Raw genomic sequence first — 17,742 nt, 5'->3', positions numbered from 1 at the left:
CCCATACACATCAAGTGGTATCTCAATCATAGTATGGAAGACTATGGAATTTCTGCATCAAAGAAGATCCAGGTTCAGATCTTGGTGATGCTCTGCTACAGAAAGGAATCAAGGGCTAGAGATCTGTACGGAAGGAGTCATATTATTCCGCTGCACCCACTGTAAGGTTTTCTAACTTTATATGTGTTTATTTTCATTGTTTTAAAATTCATATTAGGTTGTTAATCCAACATACTTGTCAGTAAATCTAGATCCTGGTAAAATAATTTCCAACAACAATAACATGCTAGAAGGTTTAAGCACAAGTAGAGCACCATTCTTTGATGGCGTAGACTTTCCTTATTGGAAAATTAGAATGGAAACGTATCTTCAATCCATTGATTATGATTTGTGGCATATTGTATGTTATGGTCCTTACATTCCTATGCATGTTGTAGATGGTGTAGAAACTATAAAGAAATATGATGCATATAATGAAAATGATAAGAAGATGATGTCTAAGAATGCTAAGGCTAAGTATGCTTTAATATGTGGACTAGATAGAGATATATTTAAAAATATTGAGCATGCCTCCTCGGCTCATGACATGTGGAAAATGTTAGAAGTAACTCATCAAGGAACTAGTGCCATGAAAGAAACTAAAATTCAACTTTTACTTACTCAATATGAAAATTTCAAGATGTTACAACATGATACCATTGCTAACATGTATACTCGTTTCACAACTATTACTAATGGTTTGAACTCTCTTGGCAAGGTACTTACACAAAAGGATATGGTGACCAAAATTTTGAGAAGTCTCATCAAAGCCTACCAAGGCAAAGTAGTTGCCATCCAAGAAGCCAAGGACCTCTCAACTCTACCATTGGAAGAGCTCATTGGTTCTCTCATGAATCATGAGATTTTCATGAATGCTCAAGAAGAAGAGGAAGTTGATAAAAAGAAGAAGAACACAATTGCATTCAAATCCACTTCACATTATGATAGTGAAGCTAGTGAGGATGGTGATAGTGATATGGAGGATATAACCCTACTCACAAAGAACTTTAATAAGTTTTTGAAGTTCAAGAAGAATGCAAATAGATTTTACAACTCAAGGGAGAGCTCAAGAAAAGATGATCAAATTATTTGCTATGAATGCAAAAAGCCCGGTCATATGAAAACGGATTGTCCTTTGAGAAAGAGGAGTAGAAGAAGGGCAATGATGGCTACTTGGAGTGAAAGTGAGAAAGAAAGTTCCGAAGATGAACAACATGAGATAGCCAACACTTGCTTTATGGCCATTGATGATAAGGTAAGTAATCCTAACCATACATGTGATTTTGAAAGTGAAAGTGATGATGATGCACTTGATATGTCTTATGAGGAATTATCAAAATCCTTCAATGATTTGCTTGTTGATTTTGAAAAATTGCTTGCTAAGAACTCAACTCAAAGAAAGAAAATAAGTTTATTGCTTGAAGAAGTTGAGGCTTTGAAAGTCAAAGAAAATGCGTTTTTGATTGAAACCCAATGCAAAAAGTGTTCCTTATTTGAAAAAGATGTTGTAAACTTGAAAGCTAAAATTGATGATTTAAACAAGGTGGTTTACAATTTTACAAAAGGAAAAGAGAATTTTGAAATGATGCTTGGGAGTCAAAAATGTGCTGTAACACCCTAACTATCTTAGGCGTATTACGTGATTTTTAAACGTACTGTGCAGCTCGTTGCTAATCAACGAGGTTTATGGAAAAACGTGATTAATTAAAATTTTGCTTTTCAATTAAACTTATAAACCATACTATAAAAGTCTCGGGATCCCGATTTATAAAATCATTTACAAACGTTTTAACTGTTTAACTTTTACATCAAAATAAAGTCGTCTAACGACCAGTTACAAAAACTCAGCCTTGCTGTCCCGAGGATCGTACGCTCCAGGCCTAACCACCCCGACATGTACAATCTCATAAGCTCGCTCACGGTCCATCAGCTACAGCCTTGCCTTTACCTACACATGAACATAAACTGTGAGTCGACAGACTCAGTAAGAAAAGCATAATAATATCATACATAAAACTAACTGCCGTGTCCAACACGATACTGAGTCCCGCTACTGCCATGTCCAACATGGTACTGAGCTACTACTGCCATGTCCAACATGGTACTGAGTTTTGAACGTTCAGGGGACGGTACTATTGACAAGTATCCTCCTGATCGGTCGAACCGGTCATACTCCGGCTGCTGGTCATACTCCAGCCTGTACCGACGGGATAGGTCAATAGCACTGAACCACCAACCAAGTGTCAGCCTGATCGGTCGAACCGGTCATACTCCGGCTGCTGGTCATACTCCAGCCTGTACCGACGTGACAGGGTTGGATGGTTCGAAGCCTAAATACATATCTAATGTAATCTAGCAGGCTTCCTACATGCACGCTAAACATATAATCTACATATGCATACTGTTATACTAATCTTACTTGGATTCCGATTTCAGGTGTGCCGGTCAACCTGACTGGAACTGAAGCTGAGCGGCGGATTACTGGCTCCTAAACCATAAAAATCACAACGCTATAAGTGACACGCTAAATAACTTCCCGGGGACTTAAACTTGGAACTAAAAGTTTCCCTATCGATAAAAAGCATGGCAATACCCCTAAAAACATAAAAACGAGGAAAACTAGGGTTCTGAAAAATCCCCCAACCGGTAGACCGGTTGCCCAACCAGAATTCCGGTTCTGGGAAATTCAGGACCCCCATCCGGAATTCCGGATGCACAACCGGAATTCCGGTTCCTCGCAGGCAGCAACCTCAAAAATTCATAACTCGATCAAATCTAACCCAAATCATGCAAGACCTTCCAGACCTGATCTATATGCCCCAAATAACCATTCAAAGGCAACAAAATCACCCAGAACTCACAGAATCACAAAATGCCATTAAAGACCATGCTTTGAGTTCCAAAACTCAAACTTGATTAAAATCCACTAACATGCAATCAAGCTAGATCAAACCTACATAAATATGCATAACTAAGCCTCTGAAAATGAAAATGATCAACCACAGCCAGTAATTTACAGATTCACATACATTTTCAAAAATCATGCTCTTGAACTAAAAACTCCCAAAACATAATTCCAAGTAATCAACATGCATACACTAGCTCTAAATTACTTAAAAATAGCAAGATAAACTTTAGAAAACAACAACAATTCACAGCAGCAAGAACTTCAAATAAACAAGCATTTACTTAACTTTTTCATCATTTTTTTCATAAATTTAAGGAAGAAATCAAGAGAGCTAACCTAGCTTGGAAAAATGCTTAGATTAGGATGAGAATTCACTTGAAAGATTTGAACAAAACCCAGCTCCAAGCACCCACATGCACAGCCGAAATAGAGAGAAAAAGAGAGTTCTTTGAAAAATTTTCTTCTTTCTTTACTTAGTGATTTTTTTGAGAAAAAGGAATAAAATGAAACAAGTCACAAATACTCATTCTTTTCAGCCATAAAAATCCATTAAATTAAAAATTTAATCCATTTAATAAATCATATAAGACAAAATACTAATGGGGCAAAAAGACCATTTTGCCCCTCCACCATAAAATCACATAAATCATACTAAAAGGGTATTTTTGGGAAATTCTAAATTCCCGGCCATTCCCGACATTCCCAATGTCTAAACTCGTCCCCAAATTACCAACATACTAAGTTGTGATTTCTACTGAGCCAAACGCCGAGTTCCAAAATACCGGACACCGGAAATGCGAAATCTAAAACTACTGATGACATAATCATGCATTTCTGAATTCCATAAATAACCGTAATAAATTATTTAAATAGCTATAAATAATTTCATAATTAAACATAAACAACTGCTAATTTCCAAATTAACTAAGCGAGCTTTACAACTATCCCCCCCTTAAAAGGATTTCGTCCCCGAAATCTAACCTGAATAACTCTGGATATTGAGCTCGCACATCTGACTCAAGTTCCCAGGTGGCTTCTTCCACCTTACTGTTTCTCCAGAGAACCTTGACCAATGCTATGGTCTTATTCCGAAGGACTTTATGCTTTCTATCCAGGATCTGCACTGGCTGTTCCTCATATGACATGTCTGGCTGAAGCTGAAGACTCTCATAACTGAGTATATGAGAGGGGTCTGAAACGTATTTTCTCAACATTGAGACATGGAATACGTTGTGCACTGCTGATAAGGCTGGAGGCAATGCTAACCGATATGCCACTTGACCTATCTTCTCGAGAATCTCGAAAGGTCCTGTAAACCTAGGGCATAACTTGCCTCTTTTCCCGAAACGTTTAATCCCCTTCATCGGAGATACCCGTAAAAATACATGTTCCCCTACTTGGAACTCAACATCTCTGCGTTTCGGATCTGCGTAACTCTTCTGTCTGCTCTGTGAGGCAAGCATTCTAGCTTTTATCTTTTCTATCGCCTCATTGGTCCGCTGAACTGACTCTGGACCTAGGTATTTCCTCTCCCCTGTCTCATCCCAGTGGATAGGGGATCTACATTTCCTACCGTACAACAGTTCATAGGGTGCCATCCCTATCGTACTCTGATAACTGTTGTTGTATGAAAATTCTATTAACGGTAGATATTTACTCCATGAACCCTCAAAGTCCATAACACAGGCTCTCAACATATCCTCCAATATCTGAATTGTCCTTTCGGACTGACCATCTGTCTGAGGATGGAATGCTGTACTGAATTTTAGCTTCGTACCCATTGCCCGTTGCAAACTTTGCCAAAATTTGGAGGTGAATTTCGGATCCCTGTCCGAAACTATAGACTTCGGTACCCCGTGAAGTCTCACTATCTCCCTGACATATAACTCTACCAACTGATCCACTGTAAAAGTTGTTCTGACCGGCAGAAAATGAGCAGATTTCGTAAATCGGTCCACCACTACCCAGATGAAATCATGCAAACCCGTGGTCCTAGGTAACCCGACCACAAAATCCATCGTAATATCCTCCCATTTCCATTCTGGTAGGGTTAGAGGCTGCAACAACCCTGCTGGTCTCTGATGTTCAGCCTTGATCTGTTGACAAGTGAGGCATCTCGATACGAATTCTACCAAATTCTTCTTCATACCGTTCCACCAGAAGTACGGTTTCAAATCTTGGTACATCTTGGTGGTGCCGGGATGCAGAGAATACAGGGTAGAATGAGCCTCCTCAAAGATCTCATTTCTCAGTTCCACACTGTTCGGAACACAAACCCTGGCTTTATACAAAAGCATCCCACTATCTGACACTGAAAAGTCTTTGGCTTGACCAGCCAATACCTCATCTCGGATCTTCACTAACTCCGGATCTGTCATCTGAGCGACTTTTATTCTTTCCAACAGATCAGATTGCAGCGTTAAGTTGTGAAGCTGGCCTACCACAAACTCAATGCTGGATCTAACCATATCCTCAGCTAGCTGGGGTGAGATCTGAACCATACTAGCTACTTGCCCGGGACCCTTTCTGCTCAGGGCATCGGCCACTACATTGGCTTTTCCGGGATGATAGAGGATTTCACAATCATAATCCTTCACTAATTCCAACCAACGCCTTTGTCTCATGTTTAGATCTTTCTGAGTAAAGAAATACTTGAGACTTTTATGGTCGGTATAGATCTCGCACTTCTCCCCATAAAGGTAATGCCGCCAAATCTTCAGTGCAAACACCACTGCGGCCAATTCTAAATCATGAGTCGGGTATCGCTGTTCATAATCCTTTAACTGACGGGAGGCATAAGCGATAACCCGATCGGCTTGCATCAATACGCACCCCAAACCCTGTTTGGATGCGTCACAGTAGACTACGAACTTCTCCTTGTCCGAAGGCAAAGCTAGTACCGGTGCAGTAATCAACCTCTGTTTCAGCTCCTGAAAACTAGCTTCGCATTTATCTGACCAGATAAATCGCTGATTCTTCTTTGTAAGCTCGGTTAGGGGCATTGAAATTTTGGAGAACCCCTCCACGAACCTACGGTAATACCCAGCTAATCCCAAGAAGCTTCTGATCTCTGTCACTGTCTTCGGTCTCGACCAATCCCTGACGGATTCAATCTTCCCGGGATCCACCTTGATCCCATCTTTACTCACAATGTGCCCTAGGAAGGACACGTGAGATAGCCAGAACTCACATTTCTTGAACTTGGCGTAGAGCTTATGTTCTCGAAGTCGTTGCAGTACCATCTGAAGATGTAACTCATGCTCCTCTTCTGATTGAGAGTACACGAGGATGTCGTCGATAAACACAATCACACAGATATCGAGGAAATCCTTGAATACTCTATTCATCAGGTCCATGAATGCTGCAGGAGCATTGGTTAGTCCGAATGACATAACCAGAAACTCGTAGTGTCCATACCTAGTGCGGAAAGCCGTCTTCGGAATGTCCTCCTCTCGGATTCTCAACTGATGATAACCCGAACGGAGATCAATCTTAGAAAAGACCGTCTTCCCCTGAAGCTGATCGAACAAGTCATCGATCCTAGGTAATGGATATTTATTCTTCACCGTCAACTTGTTCAACTCTCTGTAGTCGATGCACATCCTCATAGATCCATCCTTCTTCTTGACGAACAAAACCGGGGCTCCCCAAGGTGACACATGTTGGAAATTATTTTACCAGGATCTTAGATCTACTCACAAGTATGTTTATTAACATCCTAAATATGAACTTTCTAAAACGATGAAATAAACACATATAAAGTTTAAGAAACCTTACATTGGGTGCAGCGGAATATAATGACTCCTTCCGTTCAGATATCTAGCCCTTGATTCCTTTCTGTAGCAGAGCATTATCAATATCCGAACCTGGATCTCTTTCTCTGAATCTTTGATGCTGAAACTCCTTTGCTGATGATCTTTCTTCACGATCTTCCTCACTATGATTGAGGTATCACTTGATGTGTGTGGGCACTACTCTAATCACTAAGGATTTCGAAATTCTAAGGAAGAAGAGAGAGAGTGGTCAGCTAAAGATAGGGAGAGAGAAGGCTCAGTTTTTCTGAATAGAAAAAGTCAGAAGAAAAGTGTAATTTTCCTGAAGCCTTCACTATCTATTTATAGCATTCCTCTAGGGCTTGATTTGAATTATATGGCATTAAAATAATGAAAAAATCAGTTTAAATTTCCTACAAAAGTGGCTGGCCCTAAACTTAGTGGATTGGGCCTTGCTTTTTGCAATTTTGCAATTTTAACACCTTTTGTATCTGATTTTCTCAAAAATGCCAATTTCCTAATTCAACCATTTAAATGCCAATTCTAACTATTTAATAACTATAAATAATTATTAAATAATATTGTCATTTATCATATTTATTAATTGAACCATACAAAGTATCATAATTAACAAATATGCCCCTATAAACTCTTTCTTTACAATTTCGCCATTACTTAGTGAAAAATTCACAAATAGACATAGTCTAATTTGAGAATTATAATTGATTAATCAAAACCAATTACATGAGTCTTACAAGCAATATTATCTCAACTAGTGGGGGGACCATGGGTCTATATAACCGAGCTTCCAATAAGTAGATCAAGAATTTAACACTAAAATTCACTAACTTATTAATTCTTCGTTGAATCCACGCATAGAACTTAGAATTGCACTCTCAGTATATAGAATGCTCTATATGTTCCACCATATAGACACATCATTAGTTATCCATTGTTATAATCCTAATTTGATCAATGATCCTCTATATGAATGATCTACACTGTAAAGGGATTAAATTACCGTTACACCCTACAATGTATTTATTCCTTAAAACACTTGACCCCGTATAAATGATATTTCAGCTTATGTGAAATGAGTACTCCACCATTTATGTTCGTTTGGTCAAGCTCGAAGGAGATCATCCTTTGCTTACTATTCGCCGGATAGAAGCTATAGATTCCATGTTTATGTTAGCGCTCCCACTCAATTGCACTACCGTGTTCCCAAAATGTACGTATCACCCTGACCTAAAAGTAGGCTTAACTAACAAATCAAAGAACACGAATAGCCTTTCAAGATTGAGCCTAATCATATCAGGATTAAGATCATTTGATCTAGGATCAACTTGGCGATATTGACTTGAATAGATATTACGGTAAGTTTTAATAAATCTAAGTCAAAGTTCAATATCGGTCCCTTCCGATGCATACTCCATGCATCCAACCTGAGCTTTACTTTAACCAATGTTGGAAAGAACATAGTATTTCTCCAAATACAAGTAAACTCTTATTGTAGATTATCATATCGTAAAACCCTATGTCCGATAAATCTAGGAAACTTTATTCACATAGTCATGTTTACTTTCCAATGTGTTGACGACACAATAAACAGATCAAGTATGTGAAAAGGGTTTCGTATGAATTTATACATTATGTACATATAATCATGAAATAAATCATGTGAACCATGCAACATTAAATGTTATTTCTGATCTATATTAATAAGTAAATCTGATTATATTGAAATGAGTTTTATTTAGGGCATAAAACCCAACAAACTCCCACTTGCACTAATATAAAACAAAAAGTGCGTTTCAAATAATCTCAACACCTTGATATACAAATCAAGTGTAGTAGTAGTAAACTCCTCGTAATAGGATCTGAAAGGTTGAATTAACCACAACCTTTTCTCCACCATTACTCTTCCTTTAATCACAAAATCATTGATAATGTGAAATTCCTCTCTATATGTCTACTCTCTTGGGATACTGGATTCTATACCTTTGGCAACTACTTTTGGTTAATCAGGAAATTAACACTAGTAGTTTAAGGCAATTTGGAATGGTGCCAAAGATGTATAGAACTTTCCTTAGACTGAATAAGTATCTTTCCTGCAGCCTTAACATTCAGTCTCTCTCTCGGTAGACTTAGAGAATTCAGTATAGGTTTTTACACTTCTCCAAAATCACTATTCCACCCCCAGAGTAACCACCATCTTATCAGAAAGATTTACTAGCACATAGGCAAATTTCGAAATCTGATATGGTGAAGTCTAAGAGTTTTAAACACACCCTTATAGACTAACATATAGTTCCTCTTCTTAATCTTAAAATTTACTTGATTGTCTTCCAATGTTCTTCTCCTGGATTAATCTGATACCTACTCATTACTCCCACTCAACAGCAGGTGTCTGTTCTAAGGCATACAAAAGCATATCTAAGACCTCTCACTGTTGATATAAGAAATTCTTTCATGGCTTTATCTTTTCTGGAATAGTTAAGACTTTTCCTTAGATAAATAAAATCTATACCTAAGAAGTTGTGAAGCTTCTATAGATTGCCATTAGAAAGAAAATGCTTCAAAGATTTTACTAAAGTAAGTTGCTTGCATTAGAGTAAGTAATTACCTGTGTATACCATAAGCCATAGGTTTAGATAAACTCAAACCTATAATGCTAGGAACAAGAAGTTTGTTAAGTCCATAGAATAGACTTATTAACTAAAATTTCCTTTTATGTCCTTGTAATAGAAAACTTTAGGTTACTCCATGTGAATGGATTAAACCATAGTTCTATTGGCTTTCTTCTTAGTTTCTTATCTTGACAATCCATTACTTGTTTAAACTCACAATGGATTTTAATCACTAGTGTCTCCCAAGTCATAAGAAGGTGAGTTCCTAGAAACTCTCCCACTACGACAAGGCACCGTGAATTATGTCTAAGAAAACTAAATGGTATTGATCTCTTTGGTTGTGACAAGACAACAGAGGCAGTGGGATCATCATATGTTATATAAGATGATAGAACACTTTTGGAATCAAGAATTAAATATCTCCTTTATTTGCTACTTGTTTTCAGACTTAGTCATTATCTTAGAAAAGTAGTATTTGTTTGAACAAAACTTTCTTATCTATTGACAATGGGATGGTCCACCCCTAATCACTTAGAATAGCTAACAAACCATGGTTAATGGTTCTAGCTTTTCTTAAGATTTTGATTAGGTCATCCATGAATCTAGTAATGATTTACATTAAGTATACAACCATTACATCATTCTGAAATTGTATTACCATAGAAGGAATTAGGCAACGACTAGTAACTAATCATCAACATGCAACTCGAAATTTCTGGGGAGGTAAGTTTGGATATAATTCAAAAATCAATGTAATGATCTTTGAACTGCATATCTACTAACTATTTCTCCACCCCTATCGCCCGCAAGATCTTTAACCACATACCTTAATGGTGTTTAACCATTGCTAGAAATTGATGAAATTTTTCAAACATTTCAAATTTCTTTGCATAAGGTATAATCTAGAGTGATCGTTTTAAGAATACAACGAAAAACTCATATCCACCCCCTGAATGTACATCCATCTGCGAATGAGATGAACTACTTTCAGTGGATATAGGCATATTAACTCTTTGCAGAGATTGATCTTGTCAAAACCACTATGAACAAGATACAAATGCCATAGATTAAAAAAAATGTGGTAGTGTCTTTGGATGATATAGGTTTAGTTACATCAAAGAGTTCTTAGAATACTTCAAGTGGATCCTGGTCACGTAATACCTAACTCACATTCCATACGCTTTAATCCATTAATAAAAGATGGATATTAAACACTTGAGAAAGTGTAACTGTATTGTATTCTGGAATTAGAAATTTAAGAAAATTTCTATTTGGAATCTAAAATTAAAGTCAAAGACTTAAATTTATACCAAATATAATGAGTAATTCTATCTTGGACCAGCACTACTAATACAAACTCTAAGTCAGATTTGCCCATACAAGTAGGAGATTTCTAAGATTGAGGATTTATATCAATTGGGAATAGAATTTCAGGATTATAATCATATGCGTCATATAAAATGACATGAAATGATTTATAGACCATTCATCCAATGATATGTTTTGAAAGCTAATTCGAAATGAATAAGCTAAGAGGAATTAGGATAATTTCGTTTAAAATAAGAATCCAACGATGCTTCGATTAGCGAAAGTCAAAGTAATCTTATTTATATAATCTTCTTGTTTCATATCGTAAAAATACTAGTCTAAGGTGTCATCAATTGATGAATTAGATGTCGCATGTACAATATTTATCTTTCGAAATCTAACACTATTATGTATGTCTAATGGTGAAAATCCACTAGGGATTTATCTCATTAGATAAACAAGCCAAGTTAGACCAACAATGAAGATTCGAAATTAAACTACAACTTAATAACAGAAAATAACATGGTTCAATATAAATTCATACACAATTCAGAAATTATAAGCATATAGCAAGTAGGAATGACAAGTGAAAATACTAAAACTTACAATCCTAAATAATTTCCAAGGTTTTCAACAAACTGATATCAGTGTCCCGTTTAGGCGAGAGTCAAAGCATCATTTATTGAATAGAGTTGTCAGCTCATCTAAAATAGAAACCATTCTAGCAACCTTTTATTCGATCAAAATAAGAATCCAACGTTGTCCCGGTAGGCGAGAGTCAAGGTTATTCTCATTTTATGAGCTTCTACCATTGTTTCATGTTTCATAAGTTTATCTCTAAGTAGTCACCGTAGGGGAGAGTCTAATAGAGACGAAAACTTACAAAACACTTATCAAATGAAATCTTACGGTGTTAAATGCGTTCAACGAATAACCATCCATAGGGGGACGAAGTCTAGCGTCTCGAGGTTATATTGAAAACATTTAACTTTTGTAAGACCAACAATGGAGATCGAATATCTTAATAATAATCAAGCTCATTATTTAAAGTGAGTTGTATTTTCTTTGATTCTCTTTATTTATTCTATTTATTTTAAATATATATTTATTTAATTAAAATTTCCAATTTAGAATGAAAAATTCTAAATATAAATTTTAATTTAATATTTATAAATTTTACTTAGATGGATATGAAATAATATGAATTATTTCCATCTTAGTAATAATTTCCAATAAATATTTAGAAAAAATATTTAAGTTGTTACAAAATTAATTTAAATTAATTTACAACTCAAATTTAATTTTCTATAAATATATATTGCATTTCGAAAAATTAAAGTATATAAGAATACAATTTTCGAAAAATGCATATTAAAATAAAAAATAAATCCTGGAAAAATTATTCTAATTTAATGTTGGCCCAAAATTAATTAATAAAATTAATTTACAACAAAAAATATAATTTTCCTATTTAATTAAATATATATAAGAAAAATTTCAAATATTTAAGTATGATGATGAAAATGAACTTAAATATTAATTTTCTATTTAATTAAATACACTAGAAAAATACTTCAAGCAAAAATATCACCTATCTAGATTTTCCTTTGACTAATTAATTCAATTTCTAATAATATACTTTAATTCAATTTATTTTAAATTAATCAATAAATGAAAAAATCATTGATTTAAGTTGATCCAAGAATTAATTAAAATAAATAATTAATTTACAACTTAATCTATTTTTCAAGATAAAATTCGAAATTCTAGCATTTAAGAAATGCAATTTCGAAAATTGATTAATAAAATAAAGAAAAAATATATATTTTGAAAATTATTTAAATTTAGTTGAAAAAATAAATTTCAACTAAAATAATTTTCTATTTAATTAAATGTCATGAAAAAGAAATATTTAAGTATCATGATGAAAATCAACTTAGATATTTAATTTTCAAATTAATTAAATGTATTAAATTCAAGAAATAAATAATTAAGTGTAGAGAAGGCTTAATTATTAATCTCTAGTCTAATACTAGGAAAAATATACTTAAAATAAATTGTACCAAAATTAATTATATAAATAATTAATTTCACAATTTATAATATCTTCCTATTTAATATTAGAAATAATAAGTAGTCTAGAAATAACTATCTAGAAAATATCTTATTTGACTAAGTATCTTTTCCACAAAATTTAAAAAAAAATATCTAATTTAAGTTGAACTAGAAAAATCTAGAACTTAAATATTTTCAAATTTAAATTTAATTAAATATCAAAAATTAAGCTGTAACCACTTAATTTGAAAATATTCCATTTTAAGTTAATATTTGAAAAGATATTAACTTAAAAAATATCTAAAGAATCTTAATAACCAATGCCTAAAATTCCTCAACTTAATTTTGAAATTTGAAATTCAAAAGATATTCGCATTTAAGTTGGTTAGTTGTAGATAACTAAATATCAACTTAAATAAGAATATTTAATGAAAAATTTAAATTAAGTTCCGTAAAGAATCTAGATGGTTATAATTCTATATTTAATTAAATACAAGAAAATACATATAGTTTAGCTTAGAATATAAAATTCTTTAAACTATAATTTTCTTAAATTAATTTCAAAAATAAATGAAATTAATTATGTTGCTAATCAATTTTATTAGGTTAAACTAGTTTAATTAACCTAGTACAGTCATTCAAATCAGGCAAATGGGCCTTCACAATTGGGGTGGTTTGTGTGAGGGGGTGCTGGGTTCAGTATGTCGTACCCACTTCTATGGCTCCCAACTCTCACACAAGGCCCAAAAGAGAGGAATTTAACCTTAATAAGAACAACTGTTATTAATTGAATAAGCCCAAAACTAAATGGGCCTAAATAAAATCTATCAATGACTATGACATTTTATTTAGCAACATTAACCTATATGCATCTATAATAAAATTAAACACATAGGCTCACACAGGCACACTTTGGATGGATCCTATCATGTTGCTAGGTCATACACAGATGAAAGAAGATTGTAAAATTTACCTGTTACAAATTATTAACTTGACCAAGGGAGCCATCAGATCATTAGATCTGGCAAAAAGTAACCATGGCTATTTGCAATCAAGTAATAATAGGTTTTGAAAACTTACAAACAAGCTAAAACACATACTCCTGCAACAAGGTTAGTTGGATAGTTGGATGTAGGATTTATTTAATTTTAAATAAATATTTAATTTCGAAAATAATTAATTAAATAAATATAAAAATAATTAAAAATTTCGAAAAATTTAAAAAAAAATTTAAAAAAAATTCGAAATTTAAAAATTAAAATTAAACCTACAATTTTTGAAAAATTAGGTTTCAACCAACCTAAATATCATTTCAAAAATTTGCTAACTACTTTTAAATTTTAAATGTTATTTTATAAATAAAAATTAAATAAAAATTAGAAAAGATAAATAAATATCTTTTTCAAATTTTTAAATATAATTTAAATAAATAAAATAACAAAATTTAAAAAATTAGCAAAATATCTTATATCTATTTAAAATTACATGATTATAAATATCTATTTTAAATTTAAATATGGTCAAAATATCTAAAAAGATTTAATTAAAAAATCTTAAAAGATAAGATATTTTTAAAATATCTTAAAAGATATTATAAATATCTTAAAAGATATTATAAATATCTTAAAATATCTGACCTTAAATTTAAAAAAAAAATATAATCAAATTTAAAAATAAGATAGATTTTTAAGCAAAAAGATAAATACTAATTCTATTCAAATTCAAATTACACTAATATCTTGAATTAAATTAAAAAAAATTTAAATTAATTCAAAATGATAATTAGAATTGAATTAGGAATAGTAATAGTATATATACAAAACCATACAAAAAATTGGAAGTTAATTCCATGAAAAAGTATGAAAAATTGAAGAAAATTGAAAAAATTCGAAACTGTACGGACAGTTCTGCGATCGCGAAACTATCAAGACAAAGCCCCGATTTTGTCAAATCTTCAAAAAATCATAACTAATTCAAATAAAATCCAAATTGAGTTCTGTAAAAGGCTAACTTGCTTAATTTTTTCCATACTATCCAATAAAAATAATGCCAGAACCGAAATAACAATTATTTTTCACGAAAATTTCACAATCATCAATCAATCATCAAATAACACTCAATACAACATGATACCATCCAAAGAACATACAAACAATCGTTTTAAAGTCCAAATTACATGTAAGTAAATCAATTACCATGGCTCTGATACCAGTTGTTGGAAATTATTTTACCAGGATCTTAGATCTACTCACAAGTATGTTTATTAACATCCTAAATATGAACTTTCTAAAACGATGAAATAAACACATATAAAGTTTAAGAAACCTTACATTGGGTGCAGCGGAATATAATGACTCCTTCCGTTCAGATATCTAGCCCTTGATTCCTTTCTGTAGCAGAGCATTATCAATATCTGAACCTGGATCTCTTTCTCTGAATCTTTGATGCTGAAACTCCTTTGCTGATGATCTTTCTTCACGATCTTCCTCACTATGATTGAGGTATCACTTGATGTGTGTGGGCACTACTCTAATCACTAAGGATTTCGAAATTCTAAGGAAGAAGAGAGAGAGTGGTCAGCTAAAGATAGGGAGAGAGAAGGCTCAGTTTTTCTGAATAGAAAAAGTCAGAAGAAAAGTGTAATTTTCCTGAAGCCTTCACTATCTATTTATAGCATTCCTCTAGGGCTTGATTTGAATTATATGGCATTAAAATAATGAAAAAATCAGTTTAAATTTCCTACAAAAGTGGCTGGCCCTAAACTTAGTGGATTGGGCCTTGGGCTTTGCAATTTTGCAATTTTAACACCTTTTGTATCTGATTTTCTCAAAAATGCCAATTTCCTAATTCAACCATTTAAATGCCAATTCTAACTATTTAATAACTATAAATAATTATTAAATAATATTGTCATTTATCATATTTATTAATTGAACCATACAAAGTATCATAATTAACAAATATGCCCCTATAAACTCTTTCTTTACAATTTCGCCCTTACTTAGTGAAAAATTCACAAATAGACATAGTCTAATTTGAGAATTATAATTGATTAATCAAAACCAATTACATGAGTCTTACAAGCAATATTATCTCAACTAGTGGGGGGACCATGGGTCTATATAACCGAGCTTCCAATAAGTAGATCAAGAATTTAACACTAAAATTCACTAACTTATTAATTCTTCGTTGAATCCACGCATAGAACTTAGAATTGCACTCTCAGTATATAGAATGCTCTATATGTTCCACCATATAGACACATCATTAGTTATCCATTGTTATAATCCTAATTTGATCAATGATCCTCTATATGAATGATCTACACTGTAAAGGGATTAAATTACCGTTACACCCTACAATGTATTTATTCCTTAAAACACTTGACCCCGTATAAATGATATTTCAGCTTATGTGAAATGAGTACTCCACCATTTATGTTCGTTTGGTCAAGCTCGAAGGAGATCATCCTTTGCTTACTATTCGCCAGATAGAAGCTATAGATTCCATGTTTATGATAGCGCTCCCACTCAATTGCACTACCGTGTTCCCAAAATGTACGTATCACCCTGACCTAAAAGTAGGCTTAACTAACAAATCAAAGAACACGAATAGCCTTTCAAGATTGAGCCTAATCATATCAGGATTAAGATCATTTGATCTAGGATCAACTTGGCGATATTGACTTGAATAGATATTACGGTAAGTTTTAATAAATCTAAGTCAAAGTTCAATATCGGTCCCTTCCGATGCATACTCCATGCATCCAACCTGAGCTTTACTTTAACCAATGCTCTGGAAAGAACATAGTATTTCTCCAAATACAAGTAAACTCTTATTGTAGATTATCATATCAGTAAAACCCTATGTCTGATAAATCTAGGAAACTTTATTCACATAGTCATGTTTACTTTCCAATGTGTTGACGACACAATAAACAGGATCAAGTATGTGAAAAGGGTTTCAGATGAATTTATACATTATGTACATATAATCATGAAATAAATCATGTGAACCATGCAACATTAAATGTTATTTCTGATCTATATTAATAAACAAATCTGATTATATTGAAATGAGTTTTATTTAGGGCATAAAACCCAACAGTAACTCATGCTCCTCTTCTGATTGAGAGTACACGAGGATGTCGTCGATAAACACAATCACACAGATATCGAGGAAATCCTTGAATACTCTATTCATCAGGTCCATGAATGCTGCAGGAGCATTGGTTAGTCCGAATGACATAACCAGAAACTCGTAGTGTCCATACCTAGTGCGGAAAGCCGTCTTTGGAATGTCCTCCTCTCGGATTCTCAACTGATGATAACCCGAACGGAGATCAATCTTAGAAAAGACCGTCTTCCCCTGAAGCTGATCGAACAAGTCATCGATCCTAGGTAATGGATATTTATTCTTCACCGTCAACTTGTTCAACTCTCTGTAGTCGATGCACATCCTCATAGATCCATCCTTCTTCTTGACGAACAAAACCGGGGCTCCCCAAGGTGACACACTGGGCCGAATGAACCCTATGTCAAGCAACCCTTGGAGCTGAATCTTCAGTTCCTTAAGTTCAGCTGGAGCCATCCTATACGGGGCTTTGGAAACCGGATCCACCCCTGGTGCCAAGTCGATCACGAAGTCAATCTCCCGCTGAGGTGGTAACCCTGGAAGTTCTTCGGGAAAAACGTCCAAAAATTCCCGAACCACTCTGATGTCCTCTGGCCGAATGGTATCTGGCCGAGTGGTGTCCACCACCACGGCCAGAAACCCTAAGCACCCGCCGTGCAACAATTCTCTCGCTGACATAGCCGAGATCACCGGGATCCGAGATCCCTGAACCGAACCCACAAATACAAACGGTTCTTCACTTTCCGGTTGGAAGACCACCATCTTCCTCTTACAGTCAATGCTCGCCGAATATTTAGATAGGAAATCCATTCCTAAAATAATATCAAATTCGACTAAGCTCATCTCTATCAGATCAGCGCTTAACTCTCTACCATCTATCCTGATCGGCATAGAC

At 34.0% G+C, this 17,742-nt stretch overlaps 1 protein-coding gene across 1 annotated transcript; it reads left to right on the top strand.

The window, feature by feature from the left end:
- Positions 1-283: 283 nt before the first annotated feature.
- LOC133036805 (uncharacterized) lies at positions 284-1,660 on the top strand. Its single transcript, XM_061113551.1, has 2 exons — positions 284-708; positions 799-1,660. The coding sequence occupies exons 1-2, from the start codon at positions 284-286 to the stop codon at positions 1,658-1,660; spliced, it is 1,287 nt and encodes a 428-aa protein (XP_060969534.1).
- The last annotated feature ends 16,082 nt before the right edge of the window (positions 1,661-17,742 follow it).

This window comes from Cannabis sativa, chromosome 4 (genome assembly GCF_029168945.1).
Source record: "Cannabis sativa cultivar Pink pepper isolate KNU-18-1 chromosome 4, ASM2916894v1, whole genome shotgun sequence".
Taxonomy (NCBI): Eukaryota; Viridiplantae; Streptophyta; class Magnoliopsida; order Rosales; family Cannabaceae; genus Cannabis; species Cannabis sativa.
Note: the sequence above shows the minus strand (reverse complement) of the source record. Positions and strands in the feature narration are given on the sequence as shown.